Raw genomic sequence first — 24,828 nt, 5'->3', positions numbered from 1 at the left:
TACAACTGTAAGCTAAGTGCCTCCAACAAGCTGGGTACTCATTTTAGTGAAATTGGAAGGATGCAAGCCTGACTCGAGCCTGAGCCCCTGGCTGGGATTGAACTCACAACCTTATGGTTTTCTACTTAAGACTATCTACAGAATATCACATCAATGCAGTTCCTGCTCTTGGTTTTCTTTGTTCACTTCTTTTTATGAAAATGAACACTATGGAAGACTAGCAGAGACAAAATAATTTGCTGTACTACTATTGATCGAAAAAGCAAATACTGTATATTTCCTACACTTACAGTTCAGGACCTTGTCTTTTGTAACAAAAATAAAATTTAAAATAGTACATTAAATTTGTAATTATTTTCTGAATACATCATACTTTTAATGTATCAAACATGATAGTTTTGTGTCAGGCCAATTTACACATAATTAATTTTATGTTTCTAACGTAACTGACTTTCAATTTATGAAGGGTTCTAATGTTTCATTATTCCACTTCTGAAAATGCAATTCCCAGAATAACTTTTAACCCCCCCCCCCCCCCATGGCTTCAACATTTCTGGATATTTTACTTCTGTTGTCATGTCTGAATTAAGGTGTACTTTGTTGTCCCACACTTATTTGTTGTCACCTATTTATTTATAATCCCACATTATCCTCTCGAAATACAGATATTGTAAGCTAGTGAAAACATGCATAGCCATAATAATTAAAAATACAGAAAATATTAAAATGTTGTTATCCTCTGATATCTGTTCCCCCTATGCTTTGTGAAGTGAAATGGGATGTAGAGTTAGAGTTGTATATCTAGCATGAACTGATGGCATTAAACTCCCAAACTCTTGATCATCTCACCAAGTAATTTAATGTAGATTTTAAATAGCACAGGGAATCACCTAAACTAAAACTGCATCGCATACTCTTTTTTGTTTTCATGGCACCATAAGCTTCCTATGAAAGACTGAATATCCATAGACTTGGCACATATGTATAATTATAGGAACAGGGGACAGGGGAGTCTGTCATAATTTAAATACCAGATGGCTGAAGTTTTCTTTTTCTGACATGGGATTCTTTCCAGAACAGCTGTGGAAAAGGTTAACTTTGAGGTCACAGATTCATAGGACTTTATCCCAGGAGTTTAAACAGATATTAGCCCATGAAAATAGTGTGATCAAAGTGAAGATTTTCACATGCATCGCGATTAAAGAGGACTTATCCTGGCAATAAACAGGTAATAACCAGCAACAAATCATTCATGGGGATATCCCGTGAATGATTTGTTGCTGGTTATTACCTGTTTATTGCCAGGATAAATCCTTTTTAATCATGATGTCATGTGAAAATCTTCACTGCAGTCATGCAAAAAAGTCCATATAATCCCCCAACCAATAAAGCCACATGTCTCCCTTCCCTTCATTATACATCAAGTAGACATCTCCCTGTGCCAGCTTCTGAACTCAGCTATTTTAAAATTGTACTCATCCTTTCCCAGTAAATGTCATTAAGGTGGGCATTCTGTTAATCTGTTTGATCTCATGTTAACACTTCAAGTATCCTAAGCAACACCTCATCCATTCTCCATCAGATGCCATTTCAATTTGCCTAATTTACTTTATTTATTCTGGCCATGGAGAATGTGTTGCTTAGTGCCAAAGCAGAAGTTGAGAGAAGAATTACAGAGTTTTATAATAATATAATATAATATAATAAAGATTTATTTATAGCTCGTCCAATCATGAAGAATCCGGGCAGGTTACAACAATAAAATACATAAATTACAATAGAGTTAAAAATCAAACCCTAGACCTACCGCCCCCCCATACCCAATACTAAAACAGAATTAAACAATAATAGTATAAGAAACATTAAAAACATTAAAAGCATTTAAAAAAAAAAAAAAGGCAGAAACATAGGCGGGGAAGAATAGACAAATGAGGGGACAATACCTCTGTATCTGGGGAGGGTAACTATGTTGGAAAGGCCTTCTGTAAGAGATCCATCTTGAGTGCTTTCTTAAAAGCTGTCAGAGTGGAGAGCCTCAGAGGGAGCCATCAGGCAGACCCAGCAACATCTTGGACTGCCTGAAGGAAGAGGCCCCTCCCTCCTCAACTGTCATCTCGGCCTCAGAGGGAGCCATCAGGCAGACCAGCAACATCTTGGACTGCCTGAAGGATGAGACTTCTCCCTCCTTTAACTGTATTTTTATTGTATTAACGATTTTACTGTACACCGCTATGATCATCGCGGAATAGCGGTCTATAAATAAAACATATTATTATTATTATTATGACGGATCTCCTCCGGCAGGTCATTCCATGACATAGGAGCAGTAGTAGATATGGCCCTCTGGGAAACTGATGTTAACCTAGATTTTTTTGGCTGTAGTAGATTTCTTCCAGAGAACCTTAGTGTGCCCAAGCCATGTAGGGCTCCCCATACAATCCGCCCCGCACTCTCAGAACATCTGGGCAGCAGTTATTGAGGGTTCCAGGGGCCAGGTTAGCCTCCACGTCTAGGAGAGCTTTCACCATCTTGGCCCCGACCCTCTGGAATTCTCTGCTCATTGAGCTCCGCTCGGCCACCTCCCTGGCCCAGTTTAAAAAGGGGCTTAAGACTTTTCTGTTCAAGTCAGCATTCCCTGACACAGGCCCCAATTAGTTCTCCCCCCCCTCCCTATGTCAGCAGTGGCAAGCTGGCTAGATTGTTTTAATGTAGATTGTTTTAATGTAGTTGTAAATTTTAATGTAATTGTAATGATTGCTTTTCTGTTGATGTTTTATAATGTTGTACACCGCCCTGATTATATAGAAGGGTGGTATAGAAATAAAATTTTTTATTATTTATTTATTTATTGTACTTTGCCCAGAAACTAATAGGCAGCCAGTGCTTTTAATGCATTGAAGATGGTTCTTGTTGTGTAGCTTCAAGGCATTTCTGACTTATGGTGACCCTAAGGTGATCCTGCTATGAGGTTTTCTTGGCAGGTTGCTTCAGAAGGGATTTGCCATTGCCATCCTCTAAGGATGAGAGTGTGTGACTTGTCCAAGGTCACCCAGTGGGTTAACATGCCAAGCCAGGATTCTAACCCTTTTCTCCAGAGCAGTGCTCAAACCATTACGCTACACTGGCTTTCTGCATTGAAGGTCCAAAGCCATTTATAGAGAGTTGATCAATTTAAGAGGTGTAGCCATGAATCACAAAGCTTTTGTTAAATTAAGTGTGTGTGTGTGTGTGTGCGTGTGTGTGAAATATTAGATGGTGCAAGCTTGTATTCTGCTCCTACAGAGAGTAGAACACAAGACAGATTAAAATTACAAGGAAAGAAATTACACCTAGTTGGGGTTGTCTACACTGGTCAAAGAAAATTGTACTCACTTTGTTTCCAGTTCTATAGGAATACATGATACACCCTGTTGCACAGTGATATTGCTTCTTTTAGGCATTAATACAATTTTTATAAACCCACTTTTTACTCTGCAGTTTTAGAGAAAATTGGATTTTTTACACATGTGTCAGGAATGGGGTGGAATCAAAGTTGATGTGCTAATTGGAGAGCAGGACTAGTCTGGGCTGCTTGATGCATGTAGCCAATTTTGTTTGTATATTCAGGATATAGTAACTGAAGGCTTTCAAGACCTCTGAAATGAAAGTGCATTTAGTATTTTATAAACATTTTTGCATGCAGTTGTCTCTCTTTTGCAGGGGTTGGAGTACCCAGCCACATGTGCACTCCTCACTCATTTGTACATTCACTCATTTGCTTGTTCACTCACTCAAGCAGGTGGAGAGGGAAGTTAGCTCCCTTCTCCCATTAGCTCCGAAACCTCATGGGGATTAAAGCTGCCCATCTCCTTTGATGAAATTGTTAGTAGTGGAGTCCTTTACTCCACTGTTATTTCTTCTGTAGCCAAGCCCACCCATGAAATAATAATAATAATAATAATAATAATAATAATAATAATAATACAGTTTATTTATATTTCCTGCCTCTCCCAAGGATCGAGGAGGGATTACATCAATGAAATAATGCAATAATACAGTGGCGAGGGGGTAGATCGGGCTGTTGCTTTAACTTCAGAGCAACTTCACCAGTGGTGAAACAGTCCTTTGTGAGCAATCACAGCAAAAGAGATGGGTAGCAAGCCACATTTTTTTAAAAAAGTCAGCAGATAGACTTCCTACCCTTACTCAGTTTGATCCTGCAAGGCTCCAGGTTGACTCAGGCTTCCATCCTTTCATAGGTCAGTCAAATGAGTACCCAGCTTGTTGGGGGGCAATTGGCTAACACACTGTAAACTGCTTAGAGAGTGCTTAGCACTATAAAGCAGTATAGAAATGTAAGTGCTATTGCTATTACCACCCATTGGGATGTGAAGTGGGGGAGAAGATTAGATGGGAGAAACAACCAGTTAGAGTGCAAAATGACAAGATTGGCAGGTGAACAATAAGGCTATTGGTTGATAGGTTTTGGCATACTGGAAGAACAAAAAAAAAAATCACGTCCCTTTTGTACCGATTTTAATTTGGTATGGGAATTGTGTGGCAGTTAGTATAACTTGACTCTGGTTTATTTTGAGTAGATGTGGCACTAATGGGGTTAATGAAGACCAGGAAAATGTGAGATGGCAGTGGAATAGATTGCCACAGTGCATGGTGGACTTTGTGGTCAATAAGCAGAGGTTGGATGGGGGTGGGGAAGGCATTAATTTTGAATTTTATTGTATTTTTAATGTATGTTTTACAGTTGTAACTCGCCTGGATTCCTTGTGATTGGGCGGGATAGAAATAAATCAGTTGTTGTTGTTGTTGTTGTTGTTGTTGTTGTTATGAAAATTTTATGTGTATTGTATTATTACTTTGATTTTGCAATGGTCATTGGCCAAAAGCAATAAAGTATGTATGTATTATTATTATTATCTCTGAGAAATAGTTTAATTGTGTATTCCTACATGGCAGGGAATTGGGCTATATGGCCCTTGCAGAGCCTTCCTATTCCATGAGTCTATTAATCTAAATCATACAGTAGATACCTATGTACCTCTTTCTTTTCAAATGAGACTTCCTAACAAAAACAGATTGTTTACTCATTCAATTGTTTAACAGCTTTCCACTCTACCTTTACCAAAAGGCTCAAAAGGCATGGTTAAAAAAAAACATTTTAAGCAATAAAATAGGATCAATAATAAAACCTTTTTTAAAAAATTCAGTAAAAATAGGAGCAGCATGACTGAAATAAATTGCTCTTTAAAAGTTGAAGAGAATGTGCATATATATATTTTAGAGAGCAGGCAGGTTCGTGAATGATGATTAGCCTTTATTTCTGTGTGATAATGATTTGCTTATCTTTAATGTCATCTATATTTTTTAAAGGATGATTCAGCATCTGGAGTTCAGCAGAGGCACCAGTAAAGACGGCAATCCACTTTCAGATTTTTCTAATGTAGAAAGCTTGTCTTTTGCCAGTCAGAAAGGTGCAGGCAGTTAGCGCCTTCAATAGGTACCCTTGGATGGGATTCAAATGATTACTAGTAAAATAAGCTATCCGTAATGGCCATACGGAGCCTACATGGAGCCAAAACATTGTAGGCTGTTTCCTGTACAATTAGACTGTGCCATTTCTGGCTCTTTACTAATCAAGCCCTGGTGACGCTTCCTGTGGATCCCTCCCCAAACTGTAGACCCCAGTAGGAAGTGGATGCTGCAAGAGTAGATGCTTGTGATGATAATAACAGATGATTAATTGCTAGAATTTTTGAAGAAGCTTGAGGCTGAAGATGATCTCATTTTCTAAGGAAGAAACTTATCTAACTGACAAGTTAGATTTCAATTTTATTATACTCTGTGACTGATTTTTTTTTAAAAAAATAAGTAAACCTAGGGTGCTTTTTAAAAAGTAATTCATGAAATATTACTACAGTGGCAATATTAGTGCATGAAGTGTAAATGAAGTGTAAAAGTATACACAAGCCAAGTTTTCCCAACTGGATGCCTTCCTGTTGCTTTTGGACTAAAACCTCCATCTCCTCCAGCTGTGTTATCCAAAAACCTCTGGAGGGCAATGGCTTGGAAAGAGTCTGCTGTAATCATAGATCAGGGAGAGAAGACACCTACACAATTGTAATGTAAGTGAACTGCTGGTGCCATGGCTAAGATGAGAAGATAGGAACCAAACCAGGTCCCCTTTTAACTCTCCAGCATTCGTGTCTTTAACACTCTAACAACTGTTTCTGGCATATTGGTGTGAACTGATTGAAAGACACCACTGGATTTATCTCAGTATTATATCACTTTCATTCCTGTGACTGCATCCACAGAATCCTAAGATTTGTATTTTGGTGAAGTGTTTAAAATTTTATGCTAGAGTTAGTGATATTTCATTTCTACATCAAACAATAAATCTAAGGATTCTATAGAGTGGATCCATGACAGTCAAAGTGACATGAAACTGATATACAATTGTGATACACTCCATAATATGGGGAAACCCATAGCTGAAACCTCTGGGACAGATGGCCATCCAACTTCTGTTTTAAAACTTCCAACAAAGGCATGTCTACCACCTTCTGAGGCATCCCCACTGTCCCTAGGAAAGTTCTGTCTTATGTATAGGCAAATATCTTCTTTACTGTAGTTTGAACCAGTTGGTTTGGTTCCTGTTCCCTGAAGCAACAGAAAACAGCTTGTTCTAACTTCTGCTTGTAAGCCCATCAAATAACTCAAGAATGCTAACATCATATCACATCTCAATCTTTTCTTTTTCAGGATAAATATACCCAGCTCTTTCAGCTATTCCTTTTAGGATTTGGTTTCCACATCCTTTCCCTATCTAGATCATATGAACTTCTACCACCCTCTTTTTAACATGTTCCCAGTTTATAGATATTTTTATTAAGCTGTGATGTTCATAATTGGATACAGTACCACAGCTGAAGTATGGTCAAAGCAGAATGGAGTGATACTGTTACATTCTTTACCTGGACATTATACTTCTATTAATGCCTGTTTTCTATACACCTAATTTTATAATGCTATACAATTGCATTCAGTTTTATGTTTATGTCTGCTGAAAACCATCTTGTTTCTTTTAACCCAATTCTCCAGTTTGTAAAATTCACTTGGCAGGCTAGGCCTGCCAGTCGGGCATCATCTACTATTTGATGAGCATACCCTCTACTTTACACCCAAGTCATGTATAAAGATGTTGAACAGCACCATACCCAGAACTGTATCCTACAATACTCTATTTTTCTCCAGAATGACAGAGGAAAGTAGTGAGCACTTTATATACATAATTCACCAACCAGCTGCAGTTAACCTATAGAGTACTATGCAAGGAAGAGGAGAGAGAGCAATATGGTGCCTCTGCATCAGGCACAGCTCTGTTGGCCAATGTGTGGATACAAACCTCCGAAGAAGGAGACTCCACCACATTCTGAGGCACCGTATTCCACTGTCGAACAGCTCTTACTGTCAGGTAGTTCTTCCTAATGTTGAGGTGGAATCTCTTTTCTTCTCCAAACCATGACTTCTCATTTCATTCATACTCACCATCCTACTGTATGTTAGCATATGCTTAGTTTGCCCATTAATATCAATGTGACTTGAAAGTAAGTAGCACTGGTTTGATTGTGCATCACAAATAAAAGGATTAAATCGCTTATCCCAATGTATTTCTGATGAAACAAGTGCATCTGGTTAGAATGTCTGGTTAGACAACTTGATGCAATCTGAATCAGCCAATTTTTAAATGATATTAAAGAACACTCTAGGAATGCGTCTACACTACAAATTATGCAGTTTGACTCCATTTTAAGTGCTGTAGCTCCATCCTATGAAACCCTCACAAAACTACAAACCCCAGGATTCTGTACAATAGAGCAATGCCAGTTGAAGTGGTGTTACAGTGCTTTATTTCTACAGTGTAGATGCACCATACATCTCCAGGATTGTGCCTAGTAAAAACCACAATGCTGCAAAAGTCACCATGGCTACTGCTCTTGAAATTTGGTATAGATTTATTTCACTTCTAATGTGTTATTACTATCAGTTACAACATGTAGGTGAGGAATGATGTTTTAATATAGAACTACAAATCTCAAAAGAGCTTCATGGTTGCCATAGAGTCATGCTCATCTACAACTAGTTGCATTTTTTTAGACTGAGTCTGTGATTTTGTTCATATCATTGACATTTAAGTAGAGATTCTGAAACAGAATTCATTATTTAGGAAATAGACCTTTTCTGGGGAATATTAGCTAGACTAGTGATTCCCAAACTCTGGTCCTCCAGGTGTTTTTTACTTCAGTTCCCAGAAATCTCAGCCATCTTGGTCAGTGGTCTCTGATTCTGGGAGCTAGAGTCCAAAACACTTGGAAGACCAGAGTTTGGGAATCACTGTACTAGACAAAATTATAAACCAGAACCCATGCATGTCTTCTACAAAAATAAATGACCCTATTAGCTGAATGGTATTTGCAAGAGAACAGATGTGTATGGAAGCAATGAATGTAAGAATATTCCATCCTTTTTCACTTTAAAATGCAAGGAGGAGACAAGGCACTGATGATTTTATCTGGCCAGAAAAGTTTTGCAGAAGTATCTGTGGCTTCTAAAGACAAGTGTGACCTTGTTCACCTGTTCCTACGAATGCAAATATATTAATACTTTGTTGTTGTTGTTGTTGTTGTTGTTGTTGTTTTGTGACTTCAATAATTTCTGACTTGTGGTGATGCTATCAAGGGGTTTTCATGGCAAGATTTATTCAGAGGGGATTGTAATTGCTTTCCTCTGAGGCTGAAAAAGTGTGGTTAACTCAATCCCACCCAGTGGGTTTCCAGAGTTGAGTAAGGATTTGAACATGAGCCTCTGGGTGCCCTAGACCAACACACAAACTACAACACCACATTGGCTCCCCACAAAAGTTAAAACTTTATCATGCTTATAAGAACTTACTATCTCACTGTCAGCACACAAGTTATTTTACTGGTTAGCATTTGAGATCTTTTTCCAAATGCAGATTCTTTGTCAAAATAGGTTTAAAGAAATGTTTCAATGGCCCAGGTTAATTTTTAATCTGCAGTTCGTTTTCTTTTTCTTGTTCAGGGAAGCAATGAAGAATAAAAAAAGCATCACTGTTATTCAGCTCTGTGTATAGCTATATCCTATTTCTCTCTCTCATACACACATTCTTTTTGATTATACTTGTCTGTAATTATCTTATCAAACCATGCTCCGTACCTTTTCCAAACAATACATTCTTGGCCTCATTTTTCATTCATTTCCATATATATCTTTCTGCTGGAACCACACCAGGATTTCATATATTTTCATGACTCACAGATGATGTTAACTCTATTTGATCTTTGACAGCAACCTAGTCAAGATTTGTTCAGTCCTATTTCCTGCCACAGATTTACTTAAACTCTGCAAGAATTTGATTGAGAAAAATCAGCTGGCCTTCTTTTCTCATTGAGACAGAAACCCCATTACTATTGCCAAATGAAAGGCAGCAGAATGCTGGAATATATGGACTATTTTTGTAATCTGGAAGGATCATGATACAGCAACCTGAAACAACATCTTTCTCAACATTAGTTGCTGTATCAAGAGGCAATATCCATCAGCCAAATGCAGGTGAACTTCCAAATATTAATTAGTACAAATTAATGTAGTGATAACCACTAGCAAGCAGTTCATGATTATTATAATTGAATGAGACCTTTTCATTTACAAATGAAGATTAAGCTTTAACCCAATGCCTCTCACTGTTGCCAAATCTGGTCCCTCATGCTGGCAATCAACATTGGACAAAAAAAATCCTATTCACTCATACCACTTCCCCTGCAAACTATTTACATGGGATTCCCCTTAAATATTATTATCATAATTATCATCATTTTTACATTTATTTCCTGCCTTTTTTCCAGACTGGGAATCAAGACAATTTACAGCGATTAAAAAAAAACATTGTTGAAGATACAAAAGTTAAAACACAATGAAATAATAATAATAATACCCAGATGAAAACATACATCATTAAAACACACACACAACAATTCGCAATATCAAGAGCTTTGTGTCAGATGGGCCTTATATAATCACTCATCAAATGCCTATCAGAATAGCAACATTTGTCTTATCTGGGAAAAGAAATTAGGGAGGGTGCTAGTCTAACTTCTCTGGGAAGGGAGCTTCAAAGTATAGCCATTTGTGAAAGAAAAGGCTTATCTTCAAGAGCTAGCTAGATAATTAATACCACACATATGGTATTAAAAACATGTTTTTAAGTGTTGGAAAAACCCTGCCAAGAAGAATCCCAGACTGGTGAAAAAAAATGGCAGTTTGGGACTTTTTCAGTACAAAATTAATACATGGCTGTTTTGTGCAGAAAACTGCATTTTGTCTACAGAAAATTATATTTATGCACAGGAATATTAGTTCCTGCATAGAAACAGTCTTTTCTTATATAGAAAATGGTGTAACTGGGAACCTACTCCACACAAAATTCACACGTGGTTGATTTCAACAGAAAACAGCATATTGTGCACAGGATACAGAAATATATAGAGGAATAATATTTTAAGCAGGAATATTATTTTCCACACAGAAAATGCTGTTTCCTGAGCAAAATTACCACATGAAATTTTGTGCAGAGTAAATCTCGATTTGCAGATAGGCTTCAAAAACCCTATATGGTTTTTGAAGACTCTCTTGGAGTAGGAAGAAAATGGCTACAGTTACCCTTGGCTTCTTCAAGAAGAAATTTAGTGAAGAATTAATCCCTGCAGAAAAGTCATTTGAATATTTAAAAAAAAAAATCCAAGAACTACAGCAACAAATACCATGACTTCCCAATATGTATGCTTCCTCTGCAGGAGGAAATTGTCCACTCAAATACTTCTTGAAATATTCCAAGCAACGCATTGGAGAGCTAAGCTATGGATGTATTTTGTATTTTTGATTGCTTTGTTTTGTAATCTGCCTTGATTCCGCAAGGAAAAGGTGGAATATAAATAAATTGTATAATTATTATTATTATTATTATTAACAAATTAATATGCAGTTTACATTAATTTGACCTCACATTATTTTAGGAATCATTGTCCTCATCAGCAACATTAGAAACTGACTAACGTGATGGAAAGAAAAGTGAGGGAACTCATTTTGATATTTCTTTGTCACTGCAAAGGCTTTGAATGTTGTTGGAGCCAGCCAGGGGAGGAAAAACAGGATATAAAATAAAATAAAAATAAAAGTAGATACTTTCCAGGGTCAAGGATGACTATTCCAGTCAGAGATGACAGAACAGACATGAAGTGAAAACAACCCAATTGTTAAACTAAAGGAATTGTGAATAAGAGATATAATGGGTAGATGGGGAAGGAGAAGTGGGAAATGTTCTGCTTATTTGTTTATTTGTCGTGAGTGACCTGGAAAGATATAGTCTCTTTACTAGAACTCTACAGGAAAAAAAAAATAAGATTTAATAAAGGAAATAGTGGAAAGACCCTTGGATATAGTAGGAGGACCTACTATATCCAAGTCATGATTGGAAGCTTTCAAACCACTCACACATACCCATACACACAAACCAAAGTCTAACTGTGGTGTTGTAACAACACAGAGGATAAACCTGAGTCTGCCAAGGTCTGCCAACTACCATATGCACTTTAAAAGGCACTACGGTAAGTCCTCTACATTTGCTGGGTTAGGGGCTCAAGACCCTTGTAAAAGTGAGGGGGAAACCACAAATAAAAAATCATTTTTAAAAACTTGAGAGAACATCTTTCTAGGAATCAGTGGCCTGTTACAGACAGCCAAAATAAAGCTGCTTCGAGTCACAGTGGAGGTATGGTGTTTCAATGATGCATGCGTCCTAAGAGTCCAGGAGCCACACCAAAGCCATGCTCCAGTCCTTAGGGCTGGAGTGTGGCTTTGGTGTGACTTCTGGACTCTTAGGACACATGCATCATTGAATCACCATACCTCCACTGTGACTCGAAGCAGCTTTATTTTGGCTGTCTGTAACAGGCCTCTATGTCCTACATGGAACTGTATGGCCAACATCTGGCAGCAGTTGACCATAGAATTGCAGTGGAAGACCTACAAATGCCTAGAGGGGTGCTTTTGCTAGGATTCTCTAGGTCCTACAGTATGATTCTATGATCAACCTCTGGTTGCCCTGGATGACCTAGAGATCCTGAGAAAAAATATGTTAATCAAATCCATGAATAACAGAACCTGCAAAAGTAAAAGCCATAAATGTTGTTGAATTCAAGATCTAGAGGTTGCTTGTGATCATTAATTAGCAAACAAATAATAATAAAGGAAAATAGAACAGTACTCTCTGAAGGAAAGGGTCTTTACAGCTGAGAGGTAGGTTAATACCAATGCTAGCACTACAACTACTTCAGCTTCATCTAAGAACAAAAAGAATGGCTTCATAGGCTTTTTATTCGTGTGTCTCAAAACCCTTTATAAACTATAATTAATTGAAACGCAAAAACTCCCTCTAAGCTACAGAAATGTAATCCTGTTTGTGAGGGTTTTTTTTAATTAATAATGATGCCTGTCACAAATGTGTGTAATAGCAATAATGACTAATCTTATGAATGTTTATACATGAAAAACAGCATGGATTGAATGTTGTAATCAAGCTGTATTCAAGGAAGGGTGTGCTTGCATCTGTATACATGGCAGGTAATGGTCTTAATCTGTCAACCAGTGTATTTACAAATTAATTTGCCAACAAGCAGGTTCAAGATAGCTGCCATGATGTGACACAAGTAACCTCTATACAGAAACAGTGCTATACAGATACTTGAGTGCTATGGGCTTCTGTGCAAGGCAGTGAGTAAACTTTTATCTAGTGACGAAGCATTAGATTCCTCTAGGGCAGCCTTGTTCTCCATAGCCATGAGCATGAATATATGTGATGTGTATCCATAAAGGGGCACTTTATAGTTTTGGAGGACCATTTTAGAATATTGCCCAGCCCATAAATGTATTGTCTTGTGCTCCTTAGTAGCATGAAGGATTTACTTTCATCCTATAATCTCAAAATATCATTCATACTGACATGTTTTAATTTGTAATCTTAAGTACAGAGGTGATGAATTGTAATTATGGCTGAAATCCTATGCAATGTGTGAACAATAATACTGGCTCAGTTCACAGAATAATTGCAAAGATTAGATAGGTAATGCATGTAATGAGGTTTTAACACTCAAAAATGCTATACAAATCCTATGTTATTCACTGTTATGGCCTGTATCAATGGTGTTACTCTACTAGCATGGTGAGGTTGTGTTCATGGATACCTAGTTACAGACTGTGTGTTGTTGGATTGCAAAATCCACCATTGTAACCTGCCTTGATCTCTGGAAAGGCAAGCTAGAAATAAAGCTTTTATTATTTATTATTTAAGTGGAAATCAAGAAAAGTTGCACAAGTGACGGAGTTACTGCTGGCTCTCTAATGAACCCACTGCTGTTTCAGGAGACAACTTTCAGTGCAGTCTGGGGATGATGCACTCAGATGCAACTCAACATTAACATAGCAGAGTATGGAAGCAAAAAGATCCAGATATAGGTATTGATAATGCACTGACCACTTTCCACACTGAAAAATAACTCACAGACACTGGTGATGTCATCCAAGTCCTTCCAGGTTCTTTATCTTCAGTTGCAATATGTACAAATATTTACAATCTCTCCTCACTGACTTCCATCAACGTTACCATCTGTAGTACATCAGATTACAGTTTCAATTCAGTCCAACTGGACCAACTCACACCAAACAAGCAATGCACATGTGATCTGTTTCCTGACCCACTTATATACAGTATTGGTTGTGAGTCATTACCTGGTGCCTCACAGCATGATGCAACCTCAGCAGAGTTTGCATCATGCCATATGCTCTGACTCTGCATTCTATGGTGGTCCCACGGGATATGATATCACCTGTCAATCAAAATATTTTCACAGTTATTTAAAGGGATTTTTTTCTAACAGTTACAAGCACAAGCAATATCCTGCCTATGTTTTGTTGTTTGCACAATGGGAAAAACCAACAGAATTACACTATGATTTTCCTGCATATTAGGATGACAGTTCTCTGTGTTCCTGAATTCTGCTGTTCAGACCCCAGTCCAATGGTTATATGAGTGATGTCCTTCTCGTTGCACAAAACTTCTAACAATTGAAGAAGTCCATTTTTTATCCTTGATCAAGTGTCAAATCCAATACTGCATTTTAGTTGTAATGTGCTTGCTGATGCACTTATAAGAACTTTCACAACTCATTTCTACATCACATTAGTCGTTGTTTGCATTACTTATTTGCTAGCAGTTGCTAAACCTCTAGCAGAACAGACATCCACTAGCGGAACTGCACCCTAGCTTGTATATTTACTGCTAGTTTTATGTTGGATATAACTCATATGTTGGAACTATTACTGTTGCTTTGTGCCTTCAAGTTCTTTCCAATTTATAATGACCCTAAGGTGAACCTATCACAGAGTTTTCTTGGCAAGATGTGTTCAGAGGGGGCTTGTCTTTACTTTCCTCTGCAGTTGACAGTGTGCCTTGTCCAAGGTCACCCAGTGAGTTTCCATGGCTGAGCAAGGATTTGAACCCTTGCCTTCAGTCATAGTACAATACTCAAATCACTATACTATGTTACCTGTAAAACAAATTGTGTTACTTAGTGGTAAAAACTTTACAGATACAAATAAAGTGCACTTCAATGGACTAAGGACAGTAGCTTAGCAATAGGCAGAGTGAAGAGCAAAGAAAGTTAAACATTTCTAATTTTCATTGAAAGCAAAGGAAGCTTTTCCTAATGATTCCCACCTGACAGAAAAGGGAATTATGTGTTCCTAACTTTGCCTAGATTGCACACTTAATAAACTAAAAAGGCTTTAAATAGTTGACAGCCACAATATATGTATGTAATAGAGAAAGGGAGAAGGCACAATATGGTTAATAACTGTAAATCTTAATTCCCCACTGACTCCATAAGGAACTTTATATTGATTAAACATTCTTATGATTCACAAAATGCAAGGACTGTGTCATTAGTGTATTGTGTCCTTTTCTTTCAGGTTACTCAATACTTCAAGCTATTATGGAAACAGCAGGAGAAAAAAGCTGGCAAGTCAGTGCCATTTGTGTGGAGAATTTTAATGATGCAAGCTACAGGCAGCTTTTAGAAGACTTGGACCGAAGACAGGAAAAGAAATTCGTAATAGATTGTGAAATAGAGAGGCTTCAGAATCTCTTAGAACAGGTAATACCTGCTTTTAATGTCACTGTAAACACATTAGCATAGCCCCAGCAGAATGGCTTCTCTCTCCTGCCTTTCATTTTACCTTGCCAATCAAGGCTGGGTATTTTTATGGTGTATTTCTTTCCTCCATGTTTTTATGTGTAGATTAATATTAAATCTCCACTGCTGGCTCTATTTGCACATTTGTATGACATTCTTTTCAAGCAGCCATTTGATCCAGCAGAAGAAACTGATGGAAGCAGAAGCTAGCGTTTACATTTTCAGACCAAACCAGACATGATGTGTCAAGACCCATCCATTTGTTTAAACCAAAATTCAGCCCTCCAGATGCTATGCTGGCTAGTACAGTGCGCCCGCGCCATACGCGGGCTTGAGCGTGCGCGCGGGATGGAAGGGGCGGCACGTCCCATTCAATTGAATGGGCACGTGCGCCCGCGCCGCCACGCCGCCGCGCACAAGCCCCATTGTTTCCAATGGGGCTCGAGCATAGGCGGAATTCGCCTTACACGGAGGGATCCAGAACAGATCCCCCGCGTAAGGCGAGGACGCACTGTATTTATGGGAATTTCAGTCTATAACCATATAATAGTGCACTGAAAAGATTAGGATTCCTAGGAGGAGCCAGGAGCTAGCTGGCAAATATCTCTCAAAATGTAATCGGGCACTATAAAATACAAATTACATATTTGTTTAGAAAGCAGAGTTTGAGCATCAGAAGTGCCAACCCATAGATTTAAAATATGGCAGCGGTTGTGATTGAATCCTTAACAGAATAACAAACTTGAGTTGGGGGCATGCGTGAAGGGCCTGAAACCCCAAAGTGTATTAAACCTGCAAGCTCAGAGGTTAGTGTAGGAATGGAAAACCAGAGTTTAATCGATGTGGGGGCATTGCAATGGCAGATAAAGAAAAAGCTGTGGAAATGGAACGTCTTTATTTTTATTATGTTTGATAGGAGAAAGGAGAACGGAAGTAGGTGAGATAATATGTGCAAACGTTCCTCTGGCTATAATAATAGGTTGAATTGCTATACACTACAATCCCAGAAAGAATGAATCAGAACCAAATACAAGGGGAAGACAAAGCGGAATACTGCCTCATGGGGGGGGGGGGGAGTTTAATGATTCATTGATAGATAGTTGGATAATGTACAGTGTTTGGGACACAGGAGTAAGAGAGAAATTGTTAAGAGAAGCTGACTTAGGTGCAGTGCAGACCGGCACTTTGCCCCGGCCTAGCCACACACTAGGGTTGCGCAGGGGTGGAGCAACTGCATGCCCCGCAACCCTAGTACGTGGTGGTGGCATAATCATGGCAGCCTCCCATCCACACAGGGGCCGCCATGATGATGTCACACACGCGCTGCGTCCAAACAGCATGGCGTGTGCATGACATCTCCATGCCACCCCAGGCTGCTTACAGCGTCCTGGTTGCGGCGCAAGAAGAAGCTCCGAAACAGAGCTCCTTTTAGTTGCGCGCATCACTGAGGGAAAAATGTCAGGGAGAAAGGGGCTGAGTGGCCCCTTTCTCCCATGGCTCTGGCTCCCAGGGTGTCCAGGGACATGAAGCCCCAAGGACACCCCTTTTCCATGCCATGGAGAAGTGGCATTTTGCTGCTTCTCCATGGTCTGGAAAAACTCTGGATTGGGGCCTCAGGGCTGCTGGTGAGGCTGCCCTGCCCCCAACCTGGAGCAAAAAGGGGCACCACAGACCTGCCCCTTTGGGGCAGTCTGTACCTCGCCACAGTTTTAGAGAAAAGCATGGAGATTTAGAGGGCAATTATATTGTCCAAATACAAGGTTAGAACCCTGAAAGAGGAGAAAACGGAAAAATTATTATTTCAAAGTGTTCTTTAAAACATCACATCTTACCAAATGATCACTTTAACCATATGAAACAACATACATGTAAATACATTTAGGCCTATGGTGGCGAACCTATGGCACATGTGCCCTCTCTGGCACACAAAGCCATCTCTGAGGGCACATGGCAGCCACAGGAAGTAGGGGTGTGGCTGCAGGGCACACGTGCTTTGCCTGGCTCTCTGTCATATCTCAGTTTTCCGTAAGAGAACCAGGCTGTGGCAAGGAGCAGCAGGGAGCTGCATGTGGCTCAACTATCTCCTTGCTGAGGCCCGGTTCCCCCATGGGAAACTGAGCTGTGACAAGTAGGGGCAGTGTGTGGCCCTTCTGGGTGGAAGTCTCATCCCTTCTGATCAAAAGCCCCACCCCTTCTGGCTGGAAGTTTCAGCCAAAATCTGTGCCCCCACCAGCTGAAAGTCCCGCACTTTGCTATGCTATTGGATTCTGGTAACTATAGTTTTGTGAGGTGTAATGAGGCCCTTCAAGATTTCTTCAGAAGAGGTTTGCCATTGCCTTCCTCTGAGGCAGAGAGAGTTTTACTTGCCCAAGGCCTCCCAGGGGTTTTTGCGACTTAGCTGGGATCTGAGCCCTGGTCCTTAGAGTCGCACACTGAAACCACTGTCCCTCCTTGTTTTTCTTCTTGTGCTGTGCCTTCTATGCTTTATTATGCTTGTTGTTGTTGTTGCTGTTGTTGTGTACCTTCAAGTTGTTTCCAACTTATGGGCCCAGAGAACCATCCCTCCCTTCTGAGCACTGGTTCCTGGTAACCCTAAGGGGTAAGCTTCATCAGAGGGGGATTTCCATTGCCATCCTCTAGGGCTGAGAGAGTGTGACATGTGTGGTGCCTTCAAGTCATTTCTGACTTATGGCGACCCTAAGGACATCAGAGGGGGGTTGCTATTGCTAGCCTGAGGCTGAGAGAGTGTGCCTTGGGTTTTTGCCCCAGATGTCCTGCCCCCCAGAAGCCCCCAGAAGTCCCACTCCCAGAAGTCCCACCCCCAGAAGGCAGAAGTCTTGCCCCCCTGGAAGTCCCCCCCAGCACCCAGTACGGAAACACCACAGAGTTTGGGCTCTTTCTCTAAAAGGTTCGCCATCACTGATTTAGGCTGTGTGTATGACATTGAAATTTAAAGTGTAATTTTAAACATGCTAGTTGTTTATGTCACAATTATTGCCATTACAGTCAGTGATATATGAGAATTATAATTTATTACTAACATTAGTCCAAACAACATTACTAAGGATTCTGTATGGTGTGGCATGGGAGGAAGCCATTGGGTGGGTAGTGGGGATGACACTATGAGTTACTGAATCAGGTGACACTAACCTAGTGATGTCACTGATTAGAATGTGGTACCAGTTGCAGTGTTATCCCTATTCATCTACCAAACCAGAATATCCAACCAGAAGAGACTAATGATGTTTTAAGATGGCATTTCATTGTGAAATTGCAAAATCAAATTCTCTAACCCCATAGGAGAACATATGCTTCTTAATGAACAGAGCATGGTGGTGCAGTAGACCTTAGACTAATCCAGGTTTTGAAACTGATAAAAGTGCAGAACTAGAACATACTGAAACAGGACAGCAGAATGATTGAAAAATCCAGATGAAAATGAAAGTTGGAATCAAGAAAAGGTTTAAGGGGAATTCGGGAATATGTTTGAGGGAGATGGAAAGCCAAATACAGTTTATAAAGTAGACATTGAAACAAGTCTGAAGCCAGCCAGGCTTACCTAAGAGGAAACTACCAGTAGCTTTATTACAGTTCCCATAAGAAGACTTGCAAAGACAACTGTTCAATGAGTATTACCAAAACACAGGGGGAGAGAAGAATAGAAAAAGAAGAAGCACAGACTGGATAAGCAGCATCATAGTGACCATCAGGGAAACTCAGAATATGCATAGATCCAAAACCCCTGAATGAAAGCATCAGGGAAAAGCTATTTGTTATTGCCTGCTCTTGAGAATACATGGCCAGATCTGTCAATAGCAAGACCATTTTCTATTTTTAATGTCAAAAATGGATTCTGGCACTGAGCTGGATGACTATTCCAGTTATTTGACAACATTGACCACATCCTTTAGGAGATATCACTGGCTAAGAATGCCAATGAGCATTAGTCCTATCATGAAGTGTTTAAACAACAGGTTGACACAAGCCTTGGAGAAGCTGGCAGGAATCTTGGCAACAGCTGATGAAGTGCTGATAGCAGAAGAGGTTGATGACCTAGAGCAAGCACAGTAGGGCCATGACTGCTAACTAACAGCATTCCTGAATGGATGTAGAGAAAATAATATTGAATTTAACAAACACAAACTCAGATTGAGAGTTACAGAACTACCATATATTTCCTTGGAAATACCCTGAGTGAGTTATATGTATCAGATGTTATTATAGAAGGACCAGTAGAAGTTGAAGTAGAAACTGTCAAAATGGCATAGTACTTACTCATTTCTGAGGAAAGATTAGGAGAGATGCATCACTATCAGGGAAGGATAATGTCCTCCAAAGACTAAAACAAATGACATCACAGTCCATACTGAGAAGTCTTAAGGAGGTACTGAAGCAAGACTGTGGGCTTCCCCTGCTAAAAACAAACATAAAGGATCCCTGTGAGCTTGGCCTTCATCCCCAAGCTCTGTAAGCAAGCTCAGTCAACTGGGACTATAGGAGCTAAACAGACAGGCAAAAAGAGGTGCTTTCAGGCTGACTTGAAGTTGTGGCGTTTAGATGACACATGCCTTGAAGCCAGCAGCAAAGAGCCCTCTAGATGCCTTATGCAGAGAAAAGATGTTTTAAAAAGAAGCAGGTTTTTCCCCCTCTTCTTTCTGGCTTGAAGCCATATCATGTGGTCATGACATGAGCACTCCAGCTGCCTTGGGAGCTGGCGGTGCGGTTGGTGGGGTTTCAATGTGGCTTCAGAAAAGGCAGCTTCAAGCCACTTTTTCCTGCCCATCTGTTTTACCCCAAAGTTATGTAGAGAGCTCCTGGCTACTAGCTCCTTCCAGAGGCAAGTCTCTGACTCACTTCCTCTGAGCAAAAGTCCCCATAAACCCCTTAAGGAAAAAAGGGGGGGGGGTGAAAAATTAGGAGAACCCATCCAACACTGTTCCCAGGTCAGCTTCCCATCTGTACTCCAAAACCTCCTTGACTATATAACAAAAATATAGCCTCTGCCAGGACTTATATAGAATTAGGCTTCTAGCTCCACCCCCCAGTGACCTACAGAAGTGGCTCAAAGTTTAAAAGTTTAAGATCTCACCCAAGCAAACTGGACAAATAGAACCAGCCTTCCCTTTTTGCAAGGAAAGGCCCGTTACAGACCGCCGAGAAGCGGTGGTCTGCCACCACTGCCGGTTGCAGCATCCGGGAACCGCAGCAGCCAAACGGCACGGTTCCCGGACGCTGCAGAGAAGGAGCATGAAAATTGCGCTCCTTCCTGGGCCCCGGAAGAGATGCCGCGAGGTGCTAGTCACGCACTCACGGTGTCACTTCCAGGGCGCGACATGCGGACGCAGAGCGTCCGCTACATCAAGATCATGGCGGCCGTGTGGAATGGCCACTGCCATTTGTTATGGACTCAGTCCGTGGTAGGGTTAGGGGCGTCTGGAAGAGATGCCCCTTTCTAAACCTAGCATGGACTGAGTCCGTCCTAGGGTGCCCGTGTGTAATGGGCCCAAAGTTATCATTTAGTTATCATAGTGCCTGTCTGCATGGGCCAGATAACATGACCGCCTCACTTCCCCCCAGTAATCAGTTCAGACTATGCAGGGCACAATCTGGTTCTGCTGCAAACTATCTACATGATGTTCAGCCAATTCAGCACTGAACCCAAGGCATACCACCCTTGGATCAGTTTAAAGTAACTCACCTTTTGTCTGGATCTTCTATGAAAATGTAGAGCCCTCTGTAGCAATGCTGGGTGGCTGTTCATAAGTGCATCTCACTCTCATTGTGACACCCAATGCTACTGCCATGGGTACAAGACCTTCTGAGGTCAAAACGATGTGCCCTGTCATATGATTGATGCTGGGCATCTGGTCCTGCCCTCATAGGGAGTAACCAAGTGTTGGCTGGCAGAGCAAGACATAGCGGTGAATAGCTGCCTGGATCCGTATGGAGTGCCCCAGATAATGAGGGGGACTTTGGGGCCAGAATACTCTGGGCTGCTCCCAAAATATTCTGGTACCTTATCCTTCTGACTGGTGGAAATGTGTGTACAAATGGACCTTCACAAATAAAACTTTTCTTTATTTCTTCTCATTACTTCAGATGCAGCATTTTTCTATGGAGACAGTCCACATATTAATTTGCCAGTCCATAAAGCATACAGTATTTAAGAACAGAGCAATTAAGTTATTGCACTGGATGATTGTACACTGTCCTGAAATTTTGATAGGGTGAAGGACAGTTTCTAAATGTGTTAAATAAATAAACCAGGTTCAAAGTACAGACTAATCTGTATTCAAAAATCCTTAGACTAATTCACAAGGTCATAAATCATATGGCTCTAGTCATTTTTGACTGAAAAAGCTATGTGTCTTAAAAAAGAAATGGGTATGTGAATCTTATTTTTTAAAAAAAAAAAAGTCTCAAAGGTTACTTTGCCGTGCTATTTGCGAATTGTAGCAAAGGAATGCCATCTAGTGGTGCTGAAGATTATTTCACTGCACTTTGCTAATATTATTTCTCATCACAAGGCATGTTTGATATCTTTAACACACTTTATGGCATATAAAACCTATGTTACTTTCAGTTGGAAACTGTGGTAAAGCTGCCCCACTTTAATCATGTTACATTTAGATCCCCAATCATTTTCAAGGACAGCTGTAGATATGAAGAGTCTGGATAAAATGCTGTGGCAGTTCCAAATTTAGCAGGAATTGATTCAATAGACATTGCAGAGGTAGAAATAAAGCCACAGCAGAAAGTAATTCTGTGTATTTATTTGTGGCTGAAAGCATCAGGGTGTTTTGAGGCACACATTGTATCTTATAATCAGGTCTCCCTGTAGTCTAATATATTATTGTATAAAAAAAGAAATATAAACAGTTTGCATTTAACATCCTAAACAAGTAAAGGGTTTTTGGGTTATTTTTGTAATATGTGAGAATAAAACAGTTCATGTAGCTGTTGATTTATATAATATTCTACTGCTATATTTCCACCATGATCTGAATGTTAAATCCCCAGTCCTATTGAATACTTCTGGTTGCTCATAGATCTCATGATAAATTATCTTGTTGTTAACTGCTGTCAAGCTGACATTGACATATGACGATCCTATGAATGAGAGTACTCCAGGTCTCCCTGCTATCAATAGCCCTGCTCAGGTCTTGCAGACTCAAGACCATGGCTTCCTTGATTGAGTCTATTCATCTGTAATTCAATCTTCCTCTTTTCTTTCTGCCTTCTACTATGAATGCATGTGTAGCATCAAGTCATTCCAAGTTTATGCTATGTTTTTCTAGTAGTATAGTGCTATCTGCATACCTTAAACTGTTGATTTTCCATCCTCCAATTTTCATGCCTCCTTCCTCTGAGTCTAATCCTTCTTAACATATTACAGTGGCCCCTTGTTATATGCTGAGGTTTGGTTCCAAGATCCCCCGTGGATAACAAAATCCATGGGTGCTCAAGTCCCATTAAATATAATGACATAGCAAAATGGTGTCCCTTATAAAAAATGGAAAATCAAGGTTTAATATTTGAAATTTATACTTTTTTTGAACATTTTCAAACCGTGGATACTTGCATCCATGTATAAAAAAAAATCTGTGTATAAGAAGGGCCAACTGTGTATGTTCAGCATACCAGTTAAGCAAATGGTGTGATAAAATGCAGCCTTGCATTTGACCCCCTTGTCAATTTGGAAACCATTCCATTGCTCTGTATTTTGTCCTGAAGGTAGAGCTTATGCATCAGGACAATCAAATGTGGCACACCAATTTCTTTCAGAGCCAGCCATAGTTTTTTCTTGATATATACAGTTAAAGGCTTTGCTATAAGGCATAATAAATCTAGAACTGATTACGGTAAGGCAAATCCTAACATTAAGCCCAGTTAGAGTAAACCCATGGAATCAATGATATTTAGATAACTGTTCCTATCAGTTCAATTGGACTGATCTCATTTGGAACAAAAAAAAATGAATTTGGGCATTTAGACCTCTGGAGATAATGGCAAACAACAGTTTGTTTATCTTAAATGTATCTTGTTTATATGTTCAGAGCTGTCAGTTAACCTGAAATCATGGATGAACTAAGTTGTTTTGTTGACTCTCTGGTTGTGTTAACCATTGTTTGTCATTTTGCTTATGTACTCCATCTCCTAGTTTAATTAGAATTGTAGCCAATTGGAACCTTACAAGGGGAACGATATTTAAATAGTCTATGTGAACTTTCACTTAAAACAACTTAAGAACATATGTTAAGCAGTCTTAGCAAGTTATATCAGAAATCCAATAGACACAATTGTGCATTCAATCTAAAAACTTTCCCAAACTATCACTACTGCATCCCACTTCCTTCTGTTAAATTCTGTTTCTATAACAATCCACCCACCTGTTTTCCATCATACATTATTCTTAACACCTGTTCTTTGCTTGTTTACCAAGTTTTGATGCAAAGAAAAATAAAAGTATCTGAGTGACCACAGCAAAAAAGCTTTCTTTACAAAATGGTTAGAAAGAAACAATTATCAAAGATAAACCTTAGGACTGTGGTTGGCACTAGAGTTTGTCAAGAGCACCAGTTCCCTGACCCATTTCTACAGTTGGGCAACAGGTGACATGAAATAAGCATAAAAAGTGGCCCAGCACCAAATGATGCAAGAGTTTATAGTTAAGCCCAAACTATATTCTAGTCAGCCTAACCCCGGCCCATGTTTCCAAAAACTATAAATCACCAACTACAAATTGGTCCTGGTACAGAAATTGTGGTGTGTATTCAAAGTAGGAAGGGTATAGTTTTTTCTAATTCCTGTTTTTGAAGAACAAGGAAAATGCTGTACAGTTTTAAACATTTTATTATTTTTAAAATTGATTTTACAGACTTGTTTTCCTACTACATGTCAAAAACCAAAGAAATAATGGGGGGAGAGAGAGAGTATAAATGTTGTACCCAGACCGCATGGTCCACTCAATGAGTGTACCCTAGGTGTTGGAAGTGAAGGGGTGGATGGGCCCAGTATAGTCCAAATTGCACGTGGGTTGTGAGTTGAAGGTGTCTATGGGCATGAGAATGAGTTCACAGTCCATGGTGTAAGACGCAATCATGCCAACCTTTTGGTTCAGGTAGGCATCAATTGGTAAATTTCTTGAGGCAATCCATGTGGCCCTGGACCTCAACTAGGGTGGGTTACAATTTGATCTTGAGAACTGAGGCAGGGCTTGTTGAGGGCCTTGGTTTTTGTGTGAGTGATGTCACAGTGGATGTGATTCTTCATGTGTGGCTTCTTGCCCCAGAGGAATGGCTGATCAGCATGTCATTCCACATTATCCCAGGTACTCGGGACACCAGGTTGTGGGCTGATAATCTTCCTTGTTGCTCCGCTCATTGACATTGACATGCTACATATCTCCAGGCAGGGCATTGACAAGGCGGTGACTTGTCAGCCATCAGCTTCCACAAAGCTCTTTCAAATATCAGCTAGGTATTCATCACAGGGAACAAACTAA

At 39.8% G+C, this 24,828-nt stretch overlaps 1 protein-coding gene across 8 annotated transcripts in view; it reads left to right on the top strand.

The window, feature by feature from the left end:
* Positions 1-24,828, top strand: part of LOC149319997 (glutamate receptor 4-like) — a 334,504-nt gene that overhangs the window by 207,453 nt on the left and 102,223 nt on the right. For all 8 annotated transcript variants that reach the window (XM_089512740.1, XM_089512736.1, XM_089512742.1 and 5 more), the window contains exon 4: positions 15,100-15,284. In XM_089512740.1, the coding sequence (XP_089368866.1) occupies positions 15,100-15,284 (185 nt within the window). The remainder of the gene's footprint in view (positions 1-15,099; positions 15,285-24,828) is intronic.

Source organism: Sceloporus occidentalis, unplaced genomic scaffold (assembly GCF_023333645.1).
Source record: "Sceloporus occidentalis isolate IW3139 unplaced genomic scaffold, rSceOcc1.0.p SCAF_2, whole genome shotgun sequence".
NCBI lineage: Eukaryota > Metazoa > Chordata > Lepidosauria > Squamata > Phrynosomatidae > Sceloporus > Sceloporus occidentalis.
This window is presented reverse-complemented; position numbering and strand designations above follow the sequence as displayed.